General features: G+C 36.5%; 2 protein-coding genes and 1 pseudogene across 2 annotated transcripts; 2 read left to right on the forward strand and 1 right to left on the reverse strand.

The window, feature by feature from the left end:
* The first annotated feature begins 9880 nt into the window (after positions 1 to 9880).
* Positions 9881 to 10865, forward strand: LOC116193260 (leucine-rich repeat extensin-like protein 3). The gene has a single exon (XM_031522074.1). The coding sequence runs from the start codon at positions 10036 to 10038 to the stop codon at positions 10543 to 10545; it is 510 nt and encodes a 169-aa protein (XP_031377934.1). The 5' UTR covers positions 9881 to 10035; the 3' UTR covers positions 10546 to 10865.
* Positions 10866 to 11564: 699 nt separating this feature from the next.
* LOC116203352 lies at positions 11565 to 13759 on the forward strand (annotated as a pseudogene).
* A 361-nt stretch (positions 13760 to 14120) lies between these two features.
* LOC116203422 (GATA transcription factor 16-like) lies at positions 14121 to 15595 on the reverse strand. Its single transcript, XM_031535171.1, has 3 exons — positions 15226 to 15595; positions 14975 to 15100; positions 14121 to 14830 (listed from the first exon to the last, which is right to left on the reverse strand). Exons 1-3 carry the CDS (start codon positions 15244 to 15246, stop codon positions 14507 to 14509), a joined length of 471 nt encoding a protein of 156 aa, XP_031391031.1. The 5' UTR covers positions 15247 to 15595; the 3' UTR covers positions 14121 to 14506.
* Between the last annotated feature and the right edge of the window lie 823 nt (positions 15596 to 16418).

The following is a 16418-nucleotide window of genomic DNA, read 5'->3' on the forward strand; positions in this document are numbered from 1 at the left end:
TTCCATTGCCGACTATTTCAATCGTTTAGATAGGATTGGTGGAGAGGGAACGGTTCTTAATTTCCTTCTTTATTTGAATTAGTGTTGTTAAGAGTAATTGTATGTTAATTTCACATCGGAAATCTGATAAAAATAACCTTGAGTATGCAAAATGACTTACCTCATCAGTCCGATGGTTCGAATTTTTACTATGGATATAAACTTAACTATTTGTAAGTGAAAAATTTGCAAGTGTTATTTCTCTACCTACTTTTTTTTTGGCCGCATCTTTTTACCTATCTAGGAATTTGAATTTGGAGCCATTTGCATTAATTCTTTTTAAGAAAATGCTTTCATCCATCAATAAGAAAAAAGAAAAAGCTGTCTTCAGTTTCATCTATTTTCTCAGTGTTCTGCATTCGTGATTTTTTTTAATAATTGAAGTATTGGAAACTTGGAAGTCAACCGGTTTCCTTTATCATTTCATATTCTTCGAAAAATAAAGGAATTTTTTTTACATAATTAAGCTAGAATTTAGCCGAAAATTCTAACAATGTAAAAGGAATACTACTAAAGTGAATGTTATGATGGGTTGCACACATGCTGGAAAAGGCGAAGTACGAAAGACAATAGTTTAATTAATTACCTCTATTATATATTAAGACATATAGTTGTATAATAAAAATGGATGATCTAGTTTTTATAATATGGAATTTTGTTGAATCGGTCCCACAAAGTTGAATTTCGACGGTCAATCTGGTGCAGTTATTTTGCGTTTGGTTCCATGATTGCGACTTCTTTAATTTTAAATCATAAATTTAATTTAATTTTTCCATTAAATGTTTGATATATTTAATTATTCGGGCATTCTTGCCAAAATGTAGAACGAAGCCCTCAGAAAAAAAAAAAAGTTGCTACATTGGAGCAAATTTCAAGGGAAAAATCATGCATCGAAGAAAATTTCAAGTTGATATATTTCAAGTTGCATGTAGTGTGTTTAGACGCCTTGCAATAGCAAAAAAGGAATGTTACATTTTAATGCAGAATTGTGAATTGACACAGATATTGTCAAAATATTAAATTTAACAATTTGAACTTTTAATTTTAAAGTTATTTTTCGATGGAATTTCAAAGTTAATTAAATATGACAGAAACTGTTAACTATCTATTATATTGATACGTTCAAAATCTTTCCTTTGGGTAAATTAGACAAAAGATCCACGCATAATTAATTTGGAATAACAAAATCACTAATGACAATTATTAGAATTGTTAGATGTACAATATAATTAGAAAGGTTTTGTAAATTATTTCACTCTAATTTATTAAGTTAAAATTTGATATATCTTTACAGACATAAAATAGTGAAGTATACAACTTTAAATTACTTCAAGGTACTAGGTGGCACAGACAAAAACATCATAGACTTATAATTTATTATCCAAAAACTTTTATGTAATTGTAATAAAGAATAACCTTATATCCTACCATTAAAAAGTAAAATAAAAAATAAAAAATCTTAAGGTAATATGATTGGAATATATTCCAACTTTCTAAATGAAAAGAAAATTCTAGATAACGGGGGACCTTCTTTGGCACATGTGGTGGCATCGAAATTTTCCATGTAAATTGTCTCCTTTCTGCTTTCCGTTGGTACATATTTTTAATTTAGAAAATTTTCTGATTTGGACACATAGACGAATTCATCTGCGGAATAGGCGGGCCGTAAATCCAAAACATGTTCATTTCCACACGACGCGTTCACATTTTTGGATTATTGTCTTCTCCTTTGGAATGATGGAAAGAGCTGTTATTATCTCGTAAACAAGAATAACTCAAAAAAGTCTTAACAAATTGGAGGCAATATTTAGGACAAATTACCAGAAAAACATAAGCTTATCATATAAACAAAATGAAGAATAAACAGGATGTACTAAATGCTCTTTCCTTTTTCCTTTTTTCATCATAAAAGAAGCTTATGACCTAACATAAAAATAGCGAGGACTAAATCAAGAGACACAAAAGTTTCACTAACGAAAAATAAGAAGTACATAAACGCGCATTATGTGTAGTGGGATCACTTGACCCCCTCGAATTGAAAAAGAAATTAAAGAAATGCATAAAAAATTGCATATAATTTCTTTATTTGACTAATTTTTTAAAATATTATAAATAAGTATGATATAGAATGAAGTTTTGACCTCCTCCTCTCGCTCTCTTTCAAATATTGGGAAAAGGTAAAACTATGGTGTCAAAAACAGGCATGTTTAGTTTTAGAGTTTTTTTTAAACTCTACTATACTTAATTTTACTTATCTTCAATTCAATAACACAGTCATTATTACTTTTTCCTTTATTTTTCAATTTTTAACCATTTAATTGAATTTTTAATACTAAATTCTCTCAACTATTCATTATTTTTTTCACAATCAACACAATCATTATTTTTTCTCAACTATTCATTAATCTTTTACACTTTTTTTCCATAATTCAATAATATAATCATTAAAATCTCAAATAAATATAATTATTTATTTTTAGAACGGAGTCCAAACAAAGCCTAAATTATTTTCTCCGTCTTCCATCTCAAAACTTCACAACTCCACATAAACGTGTCTTCTCACACCTTATTTAGGCTTTGCGTTCGGCGTTAAGTTTTTCACTTCTTTCATATTCCCTAAGCATCTCATCTTTCATAAATAAATCTTAAATCAAATTATTTTCTTAAGTTTCTCTTCCATTTATCTGTCATTATATACAATAGTATGTAGCATTTTTTTTTATATAAGGAATATCAATCATAGATTTTGGACAAATAAGAAATTTAAAAACTAAATAACACTTCAATTAATATTTTAAAAATTGTATATGACAATATTGATGGTGGGGCATTGAGAAAAATCTTGAAATAATATCGAAGCAAAATTAAGATGAGTTAATTATTTTTCAATTTCAATAATACTTCAATTGCTTTTTTCATATGCCAATATCAAAGCATATATTATTTTATATAAACAATGTTTCATTTGGGTAGATTAAAAAAGATGACTTTGCTAGGATCATAATAGGAGATCGTCTGCAGCCATTGACTTTTGGGTCGTGAATCCGCCCCGATAAAACGCTCTCCCTTATCTTACATCAAATGAAGATCAAGCATAGGAATTAGAAAATACACCAAAATTCTAAGAGAACTAAAACAAATTGAATGGCTATTGGTTTTCATAAACAGGTGTTTCACCCATCTCAAATCCCGAATGTTGATTAACGACTTTTACATGTTGGGTTATGGGAAGAGTTTGACGACTTGAGGTCAAAATCCTATATGGTTTAGGAAGGGTTTGGATTTTATCTCAAAACTCGTCCTAAACCCGTTAAGTGTGAAGTTACTCAAATATCATTCATATTACTTATGTTTACAAAATAACATTCTTTAATGTGATGCATTTTAAGTTTGTGGTTTAGTGTTTTCGAATATGTCATAAACTTATAAGTATCATGATTCGTCTTTCTCGAATATGGTATGAATTTATATAAGTATTGTTTATTTTTCTCGAACAATTACTTGCATGGAAAATATAATTTATATTCTAATAGTTTTTGTTACATTAAATTATTTTGTATAAATAACATAAGATGATAATTCCATAGAAACCATTTTTTGTTAAACATATTAACGGGTGAAAACAATATTTCAGTATTATCTTTTAAATTAGTGAGAAGTGTGTGGAAATTTTCTTTTAAAATCTTAACGGATTTGAGAAGAGTTCGATATTAACTTTTCTTAACAGGTACAAATATAGGATGGACATTGCCTGATTGCCATCCCGGACCCTAAGTGCCATCCCTAAAAACAAACGCTCGGTTTTCAAATGACCATTCTACTATACCCTACTCAACTCTATTTTACCTCAAATTCAATTCTATAATCATTACTATTTATCTTTTTCTCTCATTTAATACTAATTTTTACTCATATTTTTTCTGAACCATCTTTATAATGATGATGATGATAATAATAATAATAATAATAATAATAATAATAAATTTTCGATTTACTTTTACATCTATATATACATATATACTATCACTAATCCATATATTTGTCAACACTTGTAACAATTATTTTTTGTCTTTTATTATTTCAAAAATAGAGTAAAGAAAAATTCAAATTCTACTTTAAAACCAAACACAATGATCACATGATGTCATTTGACCCATTATAGGTCGCCCCTTACCAGGAAATCTCGAGGATATAGTAGTAACCGGCAGTGGAGGCCCCATCAGCGGAATCATCCTCCAATCTCTCTCTCTTCGAGGAGATAAAAGGGAGCCAAAATTTAAAGGAGCCTCCATTAAGTTTTTTTTTTTTCCTTCTTTTTTGAAAATAAAATAGAAAATATGAATGCGGGCATTTAAAAAAAAATCAGATCTTCGAATTAGACTTTCTTGAATATAAAAAGAAAATTTTGCGCCATTTCCGAAAAACAAAAATGACGCAACAATGGGCAACATTGCTCATATTTCTCGTCCATTTGTCACGATAACCCCAAAATAAATTGGCATATATATCAGAGAAACTCCCAAAACCAACACCGGCTGCATTTTTCGTGTATTAGAGGTAAGTGGGAATTAGCCTAAATCAGTGACAGTCCATTCAAATAAAAATTTCAAGAAACAGATTTTAGAGTCATCATTTAATTAGCTTAAACAAAACAACATGATAATGGGGCCTCTAGACATGACAATTGAAGCATAAAAATGGGAAAGGAAATTATATATTTGGAGAATCGATAGGGGCCCTATAGCAAATAGAGTACAATGCCAAAACCTAACTAAGCAGTCTTTATAATTGCCTTTCAATTGGGGGCCCGAAACGGTTCCAATATTGGTTGCTATCATTATAAGGAATGTCATCGTCCATTTTCTATTCGGTTTCCATTCCGATTTCATGTCATCCCGACGGCACAAATCACATCCAATCTTAAACTCACGAGTCCTGATCAACAGTTACATTTTCTTGTATTTTTCTTGATCCCTTCACCAGGCCTCATTTTTCCTCTTAATATGTGACCCTGCATTACCCAGTACTCAGCATTATAATAGTAATTAGTTTGATTTTTATTCAAACAATTACTTATTATCCTTCCAAATTTGAATCCTGACTCATTCAGATTGGAGCTGGATTAACACAGTAAGGGATGAGCTCTCCCCTCAAGATTTTATTCAAAGGAAAAATATGTTGAATTATTTGAACCAATTCACATTGATTGTTGAATAGTACTGAATTACCTAAACCATACAAGTATAACTTCTATAAAGGAGGCCACGTATGGATTTACTGTGTCTAACCTGAGGGGTGGATCATACAAACTTGCTTGTTTGGATCGTGGAAGATGGAGAACGACTGCATGGGCCATGGAGAATTATTATATAAATTTGTTCATTAATCCTCCATAACCCTCAGTTCCGGCAATCCAAACTTTTTTTTTTCCGGTGAACCAGCAATCCAAACTTAGCATAAGCAAACAACTTGTTTCGCGTAGAATCAAACAATCTCACTTTCGGCACCAGCTAGGTGAATCTCTTACGAGATCGGTGTTGCCAAGCATGATAGGGCGCAGTCCTAAGAATTGGTAGCGAAACCACCAGCTGACCTCACCGAGTTAGAGTGTAGCTCCACGGCCTAGAAATCTGTAGGTCTAGTCAGAATCTGGGTTTAGTAGAGATGTCGTTGGAGTGATTAGTGATGATGTTCAGACGATTACGCTGCTCAAGGATTTGGACAGTAGAATTCTCCTCAAATACGAGTGAGTGCTAACCATAGGATGACGTCGGAAGAGACGACTAGAAGCCGATCTTAAATCTAGTAGCTCACGGCCGAGATTGGCTTGTGGGGGGAATTGTGTGGCTTCGCGGTAGAATTAAGTGAAAGTAGATGAAGCGCTGGGTCTGACTTCTAGGGGTCGAAAAGGTTAAGATTTGGCCGGAACCTTAGCTCATGGAAAACTCCTTGATCTAAAACCAAATAGATAGAAGGGATATGCCGACGAATCAGCGGGATTGCCTCGGAAAGCTATTGCATGGTATGGAAAGGATGCATGAAAAGATAGATATTGAAATGCGGTGCGATAAAGTAAAGACAAAGATAAAGGCGTGTGGCGTAGAGCCGTTTGGTGATTGATGTTGGGGGTCCCAACAATAGAAAACTCAATTTAAATAGGCTAACACATGAGTGTTGCCCAAGACATAGAAAATCAGAAATAAACGAGTAAACTTAGTAATTAACTAACCCATGACTATGTGGAAAATATCATCCACTTATTTTCTAAAATACTATACTAATGAAAGAAATAAACATCTAGCTAATACTTGGAGAACAACTCTCCATGAAGACAAGAAAAATAAATGAAGGACTCATGGTAGCACGTCCATACTCCTTGCAATATAATCTTTCATTTCCAACATGGACTTTCCTTCTTTATGTCTTCCTTATTTGGCCGTGAGAATATCCATGTAAGAACGCATAATCTTCCTTGTATGGGGTAATCTTGTTGCACACTCAATATCTTCCATATTTGGGCAATATCTTGGACGCGCCACGCATATAAAATTTTCTAAAATGAAAAAAATGTTCACATTCGTTCTTGCGTACGTTTGAAAATAATCCATAATCTACACCCTCGATCCGCCCGCCCATTCATGGCTGTCCAAATCAGGTGTTGCCATGACTTCGGATTGGGCTTGTCGTAAGCTTTGATCACGGATTATTCTCCTCGCTTGGGTCGATCTAGTGGGCTTTACACGTCTGATTCTCATTTACCGCGAAGTTCGAAAAATGAGTGTAAACGCAACTTTATTTTATTATAACACGATCTAATTTGACTCTCATTCTTTGTTAATGTACCTTTTCAAATGCATCCAACTAAGAACTGGTTGGAAAACAAATCAGCTCTTCTAATGAATAGAATGTCCTACAATATAAGGCACCATGTGATCCTCCGTAAACAGATACCGTTGTTCGGATCGAACTAGGATGGTCAATCTGTGTGTGCCGTCGAGGCATGGTAGAACCATCTCTCGTCCATGGTTTGTTTAGGAGACAAACATCAAAAGAAAAGGAACCGACACCATGGCCTTCAAAAGTGCACTTGACAATGGCAAATCCATTACAACTGCCTTTGTTGGTGGACCCTCCATGATCGAATTTGTTTTTGCCTCCCTATTATCAATCTACCTAACCCATAATTTCTAGCTACTCGTTTTTTTATCGATAAAAGGGGTCGGAGGTGACCGGTATAGCAATCATTATATGGCGTAACCATTTAGTTCCGAATCCCACCGCAGAATGTACGACTTGAACCATAACTATACGAGGACTCAATAATTTCTAACTACTCGTTATCTTGTAAAGACACATGTATATATTTGCTAATTTTTTTTGTTATAAATAAGGCACGTGAAGGCAAATAAATTGTGAAGAAAAGTTCTGTTAGTGAGAAGTGGGAACAATCTCTGCGTTATAGTTTTTTCGATCAATATATATAAAATCTCTACATTCTAGTTACTCATTATCTTGTACAGAGACGTGTATATATTTGCTTCTTCTTCTTTTTTGACATAAATAAGGCTCATGAAGGCAAATAAGATGGCAATAAAAGTTCTAATAGCAAGAACAATCTCTTGGTTCGTTCCGCGTTGATGGCAAGGGTCATTGCACTAGAACTGATTATTTTGTGTCCCTCAAAATTTTGTTAAGGTAATTTAGTTTCTATTAATACTTGGATTTTAACAGAGAAAATAGCCATAGATAGATCGAGTTCAAGCAGTAGCAGATTTAGAACTCAAGGATTAATGGGTGTAGTACGTATTACTTAAATATTATCTATTTTTTATTGACGTATTAAAATATTAACATTCAAAGTAATAGTTGATTTCCTATCAGGGTATTACACTAAAAAGATCCCTATGCAATTGATTAGTGACGAACAAATAGATAAATGTTAAGCATATTTGATTTAAATTAAGTTTTATGCTTGATTGTTTTGTTATATAATTAGAGAGAAGTAATAAACTTATAAAAAAGAGGGAGAAGTATCGAACTTAAATTTAGTGGCAGATAATAAGCAAAATTGAAATTGAGAGGATGAAACTTGAATGGAAAGGAGATAGGAAAGGAAAGAAACCTATAAGAAAAAGGAGATAGAAAAAGAGATATGAGTATCGTGATCAAGAAGAATTTTGTGTGTTTCGGAATATTTTCCTTTTTTTTAATTGTAAAAGAGTGCAGAGGTAAGGGGGATTGTAAAAAGAGATAAAAATGGTCCCAATTCTCGAGGAATAATGGAGCGTTTCTGTATTTAACATCACATTTTGAATTTTTTTTTTACAGTATTTTTTATTTGAGAGTTAAGTAAAGTTGAGTTTTGATTTTAATTAGGTTGTAATGATTGTGTTGTTGAATTATGAAAAAAAGTACGAAAAAGAAGAATTTTGTGTGTTTCGGAATATTTTTCTTTTTTTTTTATTGTAAAAGAGTGTAGAGGTAAGAGGGATTGTAAAAAGAGATAAAAATGGTCCCAATTCTCGAGGAATAATGGAGCGTTTCTGTATTTAACATCACATTTTGAATTTTTTTTACAGTATTTTTGATTTGGAAATTAAGTAAAGTTGAGTTTTGATTTTAATTTGGTTGTAATGATTGTGTTGTTGAATTATAAGAAAAAGTGCGAAAAAACAATGAATAGTTAAGAGAATTTAATATTAAAAATTGAATTAAATGATTAAAAAAATGAAAAAAATGATAAAAGTAATAATTGTATTGTTAATTTTTGTTATTTAGTGAGTAGAAATAAAGTTAGAGTTAAAATTTTAAAAACGGATTCTAAAACCTAACGGACTATAGCGTTTGAGATGGAATATGACAAAGAGTAGGTTCAAGTTATATTTTTCTACCCAATTTATTTTAGAGTTGTAACTTGCAAGGAAACTTTTAGAATAAGGTCGTACGATAGTGCTTTTCTTAAGTTTTTGAAGAATGTGTCAAACACCGAATGGAGAGTTATATACCATAATTACGTGTTAATTTATTCGAATATTTTATCCTCAATATGGCGTCCAATTCTTGTTATGTTATGGAGCGTGATCATTCATTATACGGGATTCACATGCATAAAATGCTTTATTTGTGTATGAATTTTTGCTAGAGTTCTATGTTTTTTGAGCAAATAAATTTTCTTTAACCAAAAAGAGTCATGTAACCGAAGTTGGGACAAGATTCTAGTCATTTTCCACTTCCCGTGAATCGTCAAGGATACTTCTGAATATTCAGTACCTGATGCCACCTCATGCATTACAAACAATGCAATGATCCAACATGAGATGCACATGGCTAGTTTCTCTATCCGCCACCTTAGTAACTTCTAGTGATTTCCTAAAATAATTTTTTTTTTAAAAAAGCCCGCTAGTACTAACTCGTCATACTTGTTATAACATTAACAACTGTGATCAACTTGATTGTAAATTCGTAAAAAAAAAAAAAAAAACATTGGTCGAGTGAATTATTTAAAATTCAATCAAAATACTAATAAATAATAATCTATGAGTCCGTTACGAGATTAGTATATGATTTTCAAACATTTAGAATGAATGTTATGCATTTAATCAGAGTAATATTCGCTGAATATTTATCTCTAAATTCGTGTCGGCCACCATCATCCTTCCTTGGTACCCAACTTTAAGCTCTTTCCTCCCTCGTCCTTTTACCCTTTTATCCCTTCATATCATCGACAGATGAAAAGCCCATTATAATAGGTTCCAAAACACATACAACACCCAAAAGGGGGAAATAAAAAAAGAAAAAAGACGGGTAAAAAAGAAAAAGGCAAAAAAAAAGAAGATAAAAAGTCGTGGCTGCATCCCTTCACAGATCTCTCTCTCTCTCTCTCTCGCTCTCTCTCTGACATACTTCATCTTCTTCACCAATTCCTCTTGGCCTCAATCTCTCCCTGCCCCCTCCATAACCGCTCCTCAACCCCCCAAGCCAACCTTCGTTCCACAAATGGAAACTTCTCACACTCTCATCACTCTTCTCCTCCTGATCTCCTGCCACTCCTCCTCTTACTCCGCCGCGGCCGCCACCGATAACTCCTCCCCCGACAAGTACCATGTCGACTGCACAATGTGCTCTGGCTGCAACAATCCCTGCGGCCAAATCTACTCTCCTCCGCCCTCCCCGCCGCAGAGCTCCGGTGGTGGATCCTACTACTACCCTCCGCCCTCCCCGCCGCAGAGCTCCGGTGGCGGATCCTACTACTACCCTCCGCCCCAGCAGCAGCAGCAGCGGCCGCCACCCCAGTACCAGCCCACTTACTACTACCCCCCGCCACCCCCCAAGTACAGCAGCTACTTCCCCGGCCCGCCGCCGCCCAATCCCATCGTCCCCTACTTCCCCTTCTTCTACCACAGCCCCCCGCCGCCCGCTTCCGGGTCAGGCCCCGTTCGCCCTCCGAGCTCGGTCCTGGCCGCCATTGCGGGGCCCCTGCTCGTCCTCCTCCTCTGCTTCCTCTGACTACGTACCAAGCTACTGCTCAAGAAGCCGCCGTCGGGAGCAGCGAATTCACGGAAGTGGCCCCGGCCCCGCCTGGCTGTATGGTGCGATGTGACGCCATTAAAATAAAAGGGCGCGGAGGGCATCCCTACTTGCAAGACTGCCATTAATGGAAGCTTTCAATTCTGCTGATCTCCCTAATCGATTTAATGTGTATCTACCAATCATCTTGTGTTTTTTCTTTTTTAGCCTTGTAATGTAATCAATTTTCCTGTTAGCCTACCAAAAAAATGATGTAATAATTTTAGGAAAAATAAAATAGGAGCGTTTTTTTGGTTTCATCCTTACTCTTTTTTTTTCTCCATTATGCAAAATAATTACCTTTAAATTTTAAATTTTCGAATATCATGATATATATATTAAAAAAAAGCTTTCATTGTGTTTGCATAATAATAAAATGTGGGAAAGGAAAAGGCAGAAAAAGCTTTCCCTGTAGATTGATGCTAAAGTAGTGCCATCATTCTCCGATGGAAAAACATTGCTTCTTCCTTTGCTTCGTTTTCGCCCGTGATCATCACAGTCGACGAGGGTCAAGATCGAGATTTTCAGTTCGCATAACTTACATCGAGTCACGGGGTCTGTTATTTTTTTCTCTTATGTCTTACCTGCTATGATATATCAGAAGATCTCGGTAATGTCCCGACCTCGTTGTTATTGTTGAGTATTTAAAGTCTAGCATGTAAAATTGCAGTGTAACACGTAAGTGCTCCATAGCAAGGCACATGGTTAGGGCACGGATGAATGATTTGGCACCCCAAGACTAACGTAGAAGTCTCTCCTTCGCAAAAGCTATTCCTGAGGGCCCTTTTTTGTGGACTTAGCTAAGTAAAATGCCTCTTTTACAAAGCCTATTTCAGTGGTCGGATCGCGTAAACTCTTGAAGGAGCAAGCTTAAAGTGCCAAGTATTTTGCAGACACTACATCCCACCAAAGTTATTGAAATATAATGAATCTTTGTCGAAGCATGCTCGGTGTAAATCATGTTCTGTTTGTCTCTCATTCTCTCTGTTTCTTGAAGAATTAATGGAACATCTTCTCTTGCATTTTTCAGATTACTGAAATTGCCCATGACAATATTGGTGTAGTAGTAGTAGGATATTTATCCAAATATATATATATATATATTGGTGTAGGAGTGCAGTTTAATCCCTTTGTTACTTGGAATAATAAGGTTCGCCATGCTTAAGATTCAAAAGTATGTATTTTTTTGGGCAGCTTGTTATCAGTTAGCATATTATAAATGCTAAGACAAATATGATTATTGCCTATGCTCATCTAGCAAATAAGTTTGATGCAATGATTGACATATAACTAAATTTTTTACAAGATGCTCAAGTGTGGGACCTGAGATTGCAAAAGCCAGTATGTTTTCTTTCTGAACTCTAATTTGTTTAGATACATGGTGCATTAAATATCCCCTTATTCCGAAACTTTAAAGAGAGTTACCTTGGCGATCAATAGTTTAAAGGATGCGTTTGACAATCTAATCGACTTCTTTTACTTAAGTTTCATGCCATTCCTAACTAATCGGGTTCTTCTTGAAATGTCTAATCTGTCCAGGTTGGGCTTGTACGAGTATGTCCCAGCTAGATGTTCTTTTGAACAGTCTATGAGTTGTAATTGTTTGTTTTCGCTTGAGTTATGAATGAAAGAGCACTACGCGCTTAGTGAGAAAAAAAACATTTTCTGCTCGATAAGCAGGTTCACATACTGGTTGGTAACTTGGACATCAGATATGCTAACTCTAAAATTGAGAGCTGCAGTCTCAGCTGCTCTTCTCCTTCTGCCGCCCGAGTTCCTCGGAGGTATGATCCTCATTCTTGCCTATTTGATCAAACTAAAACAGGTTTCATTTACCATCTCATATTCAAACAGGATGACCTGCCAAAATATGTAGCCTCTCATATATGGGTGACCTACGAATGCTGTTTTCAGATGTTATCTAGAATTTTAGCGGAGCAGCGAATTTTAAGGGGAGTTTTATTTGCTATCATATATCTCGGCTTACTAAGGAGTCTTTACTGATTGTTTGCTCGATATGACTCAGGTTAGGAATATCTTGCAAGGCCAGTTTGATCTATTCGAGTCGATATACAAACCGTTTCCTGAAGAATACGAGAGTAAAAATTTAATCAGATTTTCATCATCCGATGGCCATAAAGCAAATATGTCAGGTCTGATCTCTATTCGAGCTCTTAATTGCTTCTGTGATAAAATGAAAGCAAGAGATGACATTCTCTGAGAATTAGTTGTCCGTCTGCTTCATCAGTTTGCATACAAAAGTGTCTATTGTACTTGGAGGTGGCCATTAGCCAAAAGAATGGGAAAATGAGAGCATATGGTGTTAATTAAGAATTTCTCTCATTTGGAAATTGACAGATTCCCATGAAATTTTCTCATAGCGTCTTCCTCGAAATTCTTTGGTTTTATCAGATATGTTATCAGCACGAACCTTTTACTATACTGATTACATCGACGAATCTCTTTCCTTATTTTCCAGGATTTCGCGACAGGTGCTCTTGTTTCCTCTCTTCCTTCAACAATCAAGAGTTACATGGGGATGAAGCTGGGAGAGAAGAAAACTCTCGGAGAATCGGGTAAGGGACTCAAAATTTTCCCGCAAATGTTCTTTTTAAACTTCCGGTGACAGCGACTTTTTCTAAAATGTTAGACTGCAGTGTGCTGGGCATGGATTAACGCGAAATCCTTGAAGATGCTCCATTTATATTCTCCTTGCAGGTGAAGTGGTGCGTGAAATCACAGTTGGGTCGAGAGAATAGGCTGTGAGATGCATGCAGAAAGCCTGAGATGAACTGTTATGATCTCAAGTGCGACGCAGGGGGTGGTCTCAGGTATTCTTTGCTTCCGGGGGCGTCACTGCTGCTCGCTATCTCACCAAGATGTCCACGGCTTGGAAATCCTGTACATGAAATCTTCGATGATTTTGTTTCTACATCTGCTCTTCCCTGTTTCGCGTGGGATTCTGTCCGGAAAGCAAGACATCGGCTAAGGATGATCCTGAGCATTTTGGCAAGAAGAAAGGATCCTCCAAAAAGCTGCAACTCTCACTGCATTAACTTTGCTCTTGATTTATCCAGAATTGCAAGAGTGCAGTCGTGATGAAGTCGGTTATTTTCATCCTCCGAGTTTCATCACATCTAGCAACGCTTTAGTCGGGTTGGATTTAGACCCTTTGTAGATCCTGTAAAAGCTCTCATCGGAATTCCTCTTGCTGCCCTCTAAAAGATATATTTTTTTATCATATGTTCAATAACCAAGCTTTTAAGTTTTAACCATTCCTTCTAATCCATAAGTTTAAAAATCAACGGCCCGAGACAATTTCTTTTCCCGACTTGAGATTTAAAATTCGTATCAATCGTAGACCACCTGAATCCATCATTTAGCAATAATAATCGACTAGAAATGCCAGTCACCATCAACTGTACAGTTTACATGTCCACCAACTTATTCAATCCGATTCGATCCCTCCATCTTTGCCTCTTATACTCACACACCGAGATTGAATAGTATGCAAATACACGAAGCTGACACGGCGATGATAATTTTTGCTTAAAATAAAGTTAGAAATGATACACAGAGAATCCCATATCCCGACTTCTTACACTTGAACCACTGCTTACTCACCTAAATACTACAAAGAACAGTTAGTCAAAACTAAAAATATTAAAAATAAAAAATAAAAAAAGATAAAGGAAGACGGCAGCAGACGATAAACATACAGTCAAGTGAACCTCTCATCATCGTCGTCATCATCATCATCGTCATCGTCATCAATCGAACAGTGAGGTGACCTATTAACCATCACATCTCAGCTACGATTTTCTGACACCTAACGGATTACGCATTCAGAGCAGCAGAAGAGATCCCTTCCCACCTTTCATCGTAATCTTCCCCTTCTTCTTCATGCATAGACGGAGCCGTAGGAGAGGGCCATGAGCAGCACGGCGGCTTGCTCCACCTCGCCGAGCTTCCTCCTGCGCTGCCTCTGATCAGCTTCGGATGAGGATGACGACGGAGATGGTGGTCTCTGGAAGGAGACCTTTCTACCCAGACCCAACAACCTCCTCTTCCATGGGTCCCCAAACTTGGCCTTACTGTTGTTGTTCGGATTCAACCCGCCCATACTGCCCTTCTTCGACTTCTTCATGTCCTCCGATCCCTTGCTGAGCCCAACGATCACTCTCCTCTTCTTCCTGCTCCTGATCCCGCACGCATTGCACAGCGACTGCCACAAAAACACCCGTACAAGACGAGATCAGGATCAAATCAAGCTGCGAGAGCAAGCATGAGGCAACGAATTCATTCGAAATTGATCAGATCTTGCTGATCATCACTCGATTAGATCGTATTATTGGCTTAAGTCGAGTACCTTAGGGCCAGCTGGGCCGCCCCGCCAAAGAGGAGTCTTGGATGTCCCGCAGTCGGCACAGGTCTTCTTGTTCTCCCCCGAGTGCCCGTCGTCCGACGACGGCACGTCAGCGGCGGCCTCCGCTCCCTACAAATCAAAATCAAAATCAAAATCAGAAACCAAGTCGATCAGGCGGTAATCAGATCGGAACCACAGCAAGCAACCCATCAGATCACAAGCTGAGATCAGTAATGAGGCTCGCGATCGCTCACCTTATCGGTCGGATCCGACATTTCTGATGAAGGAATCAAGGATCTATGAGCTATACTCACTCTGAAGAAGCTGAAGGATACACTCTACAGCTCTATCAGAGCGTAGCAGAAGGAGATCAGAGAGAGTGATAGTGAGGGAGGGAGATGAGCTGCGAGGAAGAGGATGAATCACTGAACGAGCGGGAAAATGGAATATAAAGTAGAGAGAGAGAGAGAGGGAGGGAGAGTAGAGAGAGAATGTGACGACTGTGGAAGAATGGCGACGAGAGGTGTTAGAGAGAGAAAGCACAGAGAGAGAGAGAGAGAGAGAGAGAGAGGCAGAGTGAGGGAGTGGTTGAATCGTACCGACAAGGAGCCGCAGCGGATCTTGGAGGAATCCTTCTCCGCCATTTTATATCAGGGACGGGAAAACCCTAGCTTTCACAGTTGAAATGACTACCGTACCCCTACTCTTCGAGGGTTTTTGCTATTACTGCCACCCGCCAAATCCACCGGGGAGGGAAAGAAAAGTTTGGTCTGAAAAATGAATTAAGGAAAAGGGCGCCAAGGCGAAATTTTACGTAGATTTTGATTTTTCTTTTTGGGATGAAGTATTAATTAATACAACCGTAATTTGTTGTTGGGCCAATTTTGGTCCCTCCACTAATTCTAGGGTCGATGTAGTCCCTCTACTTTAGGTGATTGTTGTCCATTTGCCGATCGTATCACCGATATGGCACTTAATCTGAATAAAGGGTTACTCGTCGTGCATCGAGTGTCATGTTAAAATCCAGATTAATTGAGTGAACAAATTGAGAAAAACTATCTAATAAATTCATAAAAGATTCATATACCCATCAATCTATTTATATAGTAATTTAAAATACTCTCAACGATAACATTTGATTCATTTATTGAGGAGGTTCCACGTAAGCGTTCCCGATAAATAATGAGTTAAGGTTTTATCTTCTTTTCACGTTCGCCGAGTTGACTTTTCTAATTTTTACTTTAATCTCTTCGTTTCTCTAGAAATTAATGAATTTTAAATTTCCTAAAAAAATTTCCAATAAATTTCCAACATGCTTATGCTTCTCCCTGAAGTACAAGTACTCGCGCAACGAGCAGGCTCGAATGACTAGTATGGGTTAAATGAGTTTTTTAGATTTTGTATGTACCAGTTCAACAAATTTTTGATACAACATAACAAAACTTCT

The sequence above is a fragment of the Punica granatum genome, chromosome 1 (assembly GCF_007655135.1).
Source record: "Punica granatum isolate Tunisia-2019 chromosome 1, ASM765513v2, whole genome shotgun sequence".
Classification (NCBI taxonomy): domain Eukaryota; kingdom Viridiplantae; phylum Streptophyta; class Magnoliopsida; order Myrtales; family Lythraceae; genus Punica; species Punica granatum.

What these genes read in the sequence shown, in the direction of transcription:
- LOC116193260 (XM_031522074.1), top strand. Translation starts at nt 10,036, where the DNA reads ATGGAAACTTCTCACACTCTCATCACTCTTCTCCTCCTGATCTCCTGC.
- LOC116203422 (XM_031535171.1), bottom strand. Translation starts at nt 15,246, where the DNA reads ATGTCGGATCCGACCGATAAG. An exon ending in TGTCGGATCCGACCGATAAG is followed by an intron (nt 15,101 to 15,225) that starts GTGAGCGATCGC and finishes TTTGATTTGTAG; the next exon opens with GGAGCGGAGGCCGCCGCTGA. An exon ending in GCGGCCCAGCTGGCCCTAAG is followed by an intron (nt 14,831 to 14,974) that starts GTACTCGACTTA and finishes TTTTTGTGGCAG; the next exon opens with TCGCTGTGCAATGCGTGCGG.